Source organism: Corvus brachyrhynchos, unplaced genomic scaffold, assembly GCF_000691975.1.
Source record: "Corvus brachyrhynchos isolate BGI_N302 unplaced genomic scaffold, ASM69197v1 scaffold60, whole genome shotgun sequence".
Taxonomy (NCBI): domain Eukaryota; kingdom Metazoa; phylum Chordata; class Aves; order Passeriformes; family Corvidae; genus Corvus; species Corvus brachyrhynchos.
The window spans coordinates 5738634-5745583 of record NW_008236767.1 but is presented as its reverse complement, the minus strand read 5'-3'; the positions used below and the strand labels follow the sequence as shown (position 1 = coordinate 5745583).

The 6950-nt window shown below is 39.5% G+C and overlaps 1 protein-coding gene across 1 annotated transcript in view; it reads left to right on the top strand.

The window, feature by feature from the left end:
* Window positions 1-82: 82 nt before the first annotated feature.
* The window catches only part of LOC103625503 (kinesin-like protein KIF20A), a 25166-nt gene continuing 18298 nt past the window's right edge, over window positions 83-6950 (top strand). Inside the window, exons 1-5 of the mRNA XM_017727472.1 lie at window positions 83-225; window positions 1422-1496; window positions 4544-4663; window positions 5564-5702; window positions 5793-5977. Coding sequence (XP_017582961.1) covers window positions 94-225; window positions 1422-1496; window positions 4544-4663; window positions 5564-5702; window positions 5793-5977 — 651 coding nt within the window. The 5' untranslated portion in view covers window positions 83-93. The remainder of the gene's footprint in view (window positions 226-1421; window positions 1497-4543; window positions 4664-5563; window positions 5703-5792; window positions 5978-6950) is intronic.

The window sequence follows — 6950 nt, the reverse complement described above, 5'->3', positions numbered from 1 at the left end:
CTTTGTTTTGCTCTATATGTATTTTGGTCTGTTCTCTGAGAAATGTTCCCCCCCTCCCCCCCCCCTTCCCTGCAAGTCCCTTTGCAGAGAACGATGGCTAATGAGGGCAGAAACTACGTTTCCACAGAAGTGTGTGATGTGTTGGAATCGGTCTCTTTTCTGAATGTAGAGGGTAAACCTTCGCCCTTGGAGTCAACACTGTTGCCTAATACAGAGGAACAGCAGGTGTGGATTGGTTTTACAGGGTGTCTTCTGGTGATGCTGGGTGTTTTTTGGTTTTTTTTTAAAGCTTTAATTCTGACAAATGTTTCTTTACGAAAAACTGCTGTACTCCTCTGCCCCTGAGATGTGTTTGATTCTTCTGCTTATTTCTCACTGCTTATGCACAGGTCATAGGCAATACCAAATGCAGATAGGTGGTCAGTGCTATGCGATGTGATGTGCTAAGCTTTGAGAAAAAAAAAAGTAAAGGACTTCGGTAACTGCACTTTGAATGTAATGAAGCTGGATTGTTCTTTTTAATAAGCTTTAAAAAGCATCTGGATCTGTGTTGAAAGCTTGTTAGGTGCTTGGAAATAAAAATCTATTAAAAAAAATCTATCTTCTGCTCTGCTGTACTTGAACAGAAGATAGCCATCTATGCTTTTTTAGAGGGGTATGTTTCCTGGGTGACTTTTCCTCGGGTGGCTTCATTTTGTCTGATTAGTGCTGGTCATGACAGGACTGTGGAGAACTCTAGTAAATCCATCTGCTGAATGAAATATTGCCAAAGTAAAGACTGAAGGTCCTTGAGAAAGGAAGGAGTGCTGGGATCCCTCTAAAATGCTCCCTGCTATTATTGCTTTACCTGGGTGGGGAGACTGTTGTATAGTGGTTAGGGGATGGAAAAGGCCACCTGAGCAACTGAGAAGGGTTGCCTGGTTGTTACTGTGAGGAAGATGAGGGTCTGATGCCTGGATAGTGGTAAGGAAGTGGTCTCTTGAGGCTAAGAATGTGTCAATCAGTGTTAATTGAATATACTCCATACAAAATGGAAGTGCAGTACTGTGTAGCAGCTGTTAGAATAACACAGCTTGAATTCAGTACAGAGGGAGACCAGAAGGTGGAAGCAGTGCAATTTATGCCTCTGATAGTGTGCTCTTTTAAAATCAAAATACTGGCTTTGTCATGAAAGAATGCTAAGGGGAGGGCAGTGGGAAGGGGGGGGGTACACAAAAAGAGAGTTACTTAAGGACAGTAGAAGGTAAAGAAGCAAATAAAAGCTTAGAGTCTGAACTTGACGTGAAAGGAAAAAGTGAGGCATTAATATAAAATAGGAAACGCTGTATCAGATATGTATGCTGATATGATTTGAGGCTGTTCTGTTTAAAAAGTGGCAATTATAACTGTGTTTTGTGTCTTTTTTTCTCTTTAATGAATAGGTATATGAGCCTTTGAAAGTCTTCTTGAGAGTGAGGCCCTTTTCTATAGCAGAGCTTGAAAGCCATGAATCCCAGGTTCGTTGTAGAATTAAGAAATAACTTTTTTTTTTTTTCTCCCCTGAGCAACACGCGGTATTGTAAGGCAGAACTTTCTTTTACATAAGCCCTGTACTGCCCCCACATGGAACTGGTGGGCACCTGGTGAGATGCGAGGTGGTTTTTTCCCACCCCCACGATTTTTAATAATTTGTGTGGTATAGACATGCACACCTGCAGCTCTTCAAAATTCCATCGGGTACGTTATTTAGAAATTGGTGTCAACTTCGTGTAGTGCTCAAGATACAAAGGAGTTCCATGGAAGAGATTATGCAATTCTAGGGGTAATTTGAGTATCTGACCCTCGAGTTTCTTTGAACTGCTTGAATAATCTCCTACCTCATCATGCTGACTTTCTGCTAAGCCTGTCAGAAATCTTCTACAGAATCTCTACACTATCAGATTCAGAGGCTTTGGTGTTTTATATGTACAAACATGCAGAAGTGCTCCCCTTCCCCTCATTGTGATCACTGATGCAAAGAATTCCTTAGCTGTCTTTGGAAGACAAGGTCTCTATATCATATCTGTCAGCCCTTGTCTTTGCAGGCTCTCTGATTGAAGAGAAGTCAGCTTCAAGAACTCTAAGGAGGGTTTAATATTAGTTCTTATTTGCTTTTTGCAAATTGCTGTTTAAAAATGCATTCTTGCTTTTGATCTACCAGAGTTGGAACCTTTGTATCATTTTCACTTGGATAATTCTTTTCCCCTCCTCAACTTCCCTTTTTGCTTTTGCTTAGTCAGCTCTCCTTGAATAGTGTGTACTGCCACAGTGCTTCCAGTTTGGTAAATTCCACAGTCTGAGCTGGCTCCAAGTATAAATTGATTTGCAAAATCAAATTGTTTCGTGAGTTGTTTAGCATATTCCTCTTTGGAGTGTGATACATCTTAAAAGCAGGGAGGAAAAAAGCGAACATTGAAGTTTGTACTATTTCTTTTTTGTTTTCATGTAGTTCGTGCTGAAATGGTTGAACTTCCAATCTATTACCTGCTTAATCTGTTTTTTCTCAGCCTACAAAAACAGAATGATTGAAAGATCTTCAACATTTTTAGTGTTTTCTACTTTCTTTACTATCACCTGAATCCAAGAAGAAAATGCTGGGTAACAAATGGAAGAAACCCACATAAAACAATCAAGTAAACCTCACTTCCTAATCATTAAATCAAACAGATCAATTTAATTTTTAGGTCTTTTTTTCCTCCCTGCCATGCATAATTTTCAGGGAGGCACCTTTGTTCCAAATATGTGGCACAAAAAAAAAAAAAAAAAAAGGAAAAAGTAGAACCCAAGACCTATTTCTTATAGTTGTAGGCTGATGCTTTAAACATAGACAATCAACTGATTAACTGCTCAGTTGTTGCTTATAGAGATAATGATTTATGGAAGTAAAGCCTAAGAGCTCTGGATGAAATTCTGTACTCCTGCCAGTGATTCTCCAGAGTCACCTGTGGGAAAGCAGGAAGTTGAATTTTTTGGATGTAAATTATGCGTACAGTGCCAGAAATGGTCCAGCTCCTGCCAACTTACCTGCAGGGGTAGCTGGGGGAGTCAAATGGAGTGAATTGTTACCAGCTGGCTTCCAGCTCTGCAGATCTGACTGCTTTGGGTCTCTATTCACAGGCTTCTACGAGGCCGGTGGCAGCTGATGGCACATGCTGCAGATGCTGGGTTATTGTGTTGTTCTCTAGGGTTTGGTACATCTGACCTGCATTCCTGTTCCTGGTGATGTGGGAGAAATGTTAAAGACTATATAGGTTCAGAGCCTGGCACAGTGAGCAAGTGATTGGTCGAAATTCAGAAAGCAGCTTTAGAGCTTCTCAGAGTCACAGCATAAGCTGTGTTGGAAGGGACCTGCAAGGATCATCAAAGTCCAGCTTCTGGCCCTGCACAGGACAGCCCCAAGAGTCACAACGTGTTCCTGAGAGCATTGTCCAAATGCTTCTTGAGCTCTGTCAGGCTTGCTGCTGTCACCATTTCACCCTGGGAAGCCTGTTTCAGTGCTCAGCCATCCTCTGGGTGAAGAAACTTTCCCTGATATCCAACCTAAACCTGCCCTGACACAACTTCAGGCCATTCCTTTGTGTCTTGCCACTGGTCACCAGAGAGAAGAGATCGGTGCCTGCCCCTTGTTTCCTCATGAGCAAGTTGTAGGCTGCTATGAGGTCTGTATCAGTTAATTACTGGCATAGAGCTTCTATATCAGTTAATAAGCAGACTTGTTAATTGAGACTTCTAGGAAGAACAGTGTGTTCATATGAACAGTCTGTACACACCACACATGGATTATTAGTTTTAGAAATTCTGGCCGGTCTCTGAACATAAATGTCAGATTTAGTTACAATCAATCCTTTCAGATGATGCATCAAGACACTGTTAAGCTATACTGGGAGTTCAGTTTGCATCTTTGGTAGCCAGTCTGGTGTAAAATAAATTTTCCTTTGACACTGCATCCTACATATATCTAGCTAGTGAGTGTTTGGTAATTGTATTTTACCTTTACTTAATTGAGAAATAGCGATCAAATTGCTTGAAACTAATTCAGTTTCTTTCATTACTGGTAACACTGTTTATCGATCAAGGGTAACACTTCAGACTTATCTTACTTTGTTAGTTCTGCTCATAGTCTATTTCACACTGAAAATGACTGATGTGGAAAAGCAGTAATTTTCTATATAATTTTGTTTTCATAGTGATTGTGCAAGTGACAATCACAAAATACCAGGATTTAGCTAGTGTTCCCAAGGAAAAATTGCTGGAAGGACTGCTAGTAAAAGTTTTTACCTCTTAGAAAACCCCAGAGGACTGCCTTGACTTTGTCTATCCTCTGGCTTTCATGTGAAGTGAATATCTCTGTGGTGACACGCCTCGACATGATATATGTAAATTGTGGGACTTCTTGTAGCTCTGGTAAATAGGTGAAGACACTAGAGTTTTGGAGGGGGTGTTTATTTTTTGTTTTGTTCAGATAGCTTTCTTCCTGAATAATTTTGTGTGTCATGTTTTGGTTTACCTTGCCTTTTTTTTTCAGGGTTGTGTAACTATTGAAGATGCCCAGACAGTAATTCTTAATGCACCCAAAGAGTCTTCTGCAATGAAAAACAGTGAAAGAGGGATTGGTCATGCTGTGCATAGCTTCACCTTTTCTCAGGTAGGCCAAATTGTTTAAAATTTTTAGATTTTTGTTTTTCACTGTAATGAAAGCTGAATTTTGTATTATGTCATGCAATGTAATTTTTCTTTTTTTAATTACATGTGGTGGTACTTGCCTTTAAAAAAAAAAAGACTGCTTGTTAATTACTGATAAGCTGTCAAGAAATCTGTATTACAATGGAGGTGCCTATTAGATGAGACAAGGAAGCTTCTTTGGCAGGTCTGTGGTTTTCTTTGATTAGATGCTACAGAAACTCCTTGTAGGCACAGACTTACTGTGGTTCTGCTGTTCCTGCAGGTGCTTTTATCTGGCAAGTGTTACAGGAAACCTTATGTTTGTAGGAGTTTATGTAAGCATGTATTTAGTAACTTCCTTTTGAAAGAATAGCCCCTTAACTGCTTAAACCTCCTATACTGAAAGTAAATTTCTTAACTTTGCCTAGTACAAGAAGTTCTCTTCTTACAGTACCCAAAGATAAACAGTTACAGGGATTGAGTTATTTAGACCATTGTAATGCTGATTTTTCTCCTCAGTTGTGGGTAACTGGTGCAGAGTGAGGAGGGAGTTCTACATTACCAGCAGAGCTCTTGAAAGTATCCACTGAACAGCATGGGCTCAGTAGAATTCTAAGCAGTTTATTTTAGGAGTAGGAAAATATTCAAAAATGAGTGCAAGCCTGAGTGCCTCTCAGAATTAAGCAGGCACAGGCATCCTGTGAGAACCCAGCAGAAAACACTGATTCAGAAGGGGTTCAGGCAAGACAGGAAATTAAGCTAGTATCTCCTACCCAGCTTGCTCTGAAAAATTAGTCACTTCTAATCAGTACTTAATATTTTGCTTATTAAACTTCTTTGTGCCATATGTCACTCCTTTTTTTCTTTCTTCCCCTTATCCAAGGTCTTTGGACCAGAAACTACTCAGAGTGAGTTTTTTGAAGGCTCAATGAAAGATATAGTAAGAGCATATGTTAATGGAGTGAATGGACTGGTGTTTACTTATGGAGTTACAAATGCAGGCAAGACATTCACTATCCAAGGTATAAAATATTTGCATGTATAAAAACTGAGTCAAAATCCAATGAGAAGCTTACATGAATGTCTACACTTAAGTTTGTAATATTTTTAAGGGACTTCAAAAGATCTTGGTATTTTACCTCGCTCACTTGATGTGATTTTTAACCACATAAGAGGAAGACATTACCTGAAGATGAACTTCAAACCATATTTGAGCAATGATGTTAAGAAACTAGAAGATGAACAAGTAAAGCAAGAAGAAGCCTTAAAAACTGCTATTCTTGCAACACTGAAAGAGGTCAGTGACCAAATGCTTCTTAAAGCTATTCTGTAAGAAAGGAAGTTTTAAAAATCTTTATTCCATTTTTGGTTATTTATAAATATGTATATATAAATCTATGGTATGCATACTTGGTGAACCTTGGGACAATAAGAAAATTGGCTGGTTTTGGAGCTCAGGGTGTAAACTAGAAGAACTTTCTGCAGCACACAGTTCAAACCAAAAACCATCACAAAGCCAAATCTCAGTTTCTAGTGAGAAGTTGTCTCCTCTTTAGAGGAGCAGTTCTGATGCTGTGGTGATAGTATCCCTTAAAAAGAGAGCTACAGGACCTGTCTAAAACCTGGTTCTTCTTGTAGGTCAGGTTCCCTGGCTGGACTTTGGTGCAGTCATTCAAAGGCTTGTAGTAGCTCAGGAGAGATGATGGCACTGTCTTAGCAAGGGCAGTGAAGAAGGCAAGGAGAGTCCCTTTTGGTGGAAGACAGTCTTAAGGCAGATTAAAAAGCTAATAAACCTCTGATTTATGTAACTCCATAAAGAAACTTTCTGATTCAGCAAGTGAAGCAAGATGCCACAAGATGAATGTCCTAAAGGGATTCCTGTCTGCTGTAGAGGATAGTCTGTGTCTAAGTCTGGTCTCTGAAGACTGTAGGTAGAGAAGTCTTTACAGTGGCAGTCTCCTGTTCTTATTATCTAGTAATTTCTGTTTCCATGGCAAGAAACGTCTCACTGGAAAATGGGCATCCATGTATTTGGGACTATTTTATACTTTTAATTCCAATTGCAGCTTGTTGTCAGATTCCTTTTGTTCAGAACATTTTTACCCTGAACTGTGATTCTGTGCTTTTAATCCCATAATGCAGTAGGCTTAGCTGGTTATCATTCAAAGCAACTTTAAATGAATTCTGGGATGTATAGAAATAATGTTTGGGTTTTCTTTTTTCTGTGGTCTTTAATAGTAACATTTTTTAAGTACTCCAGTTACCCCCCC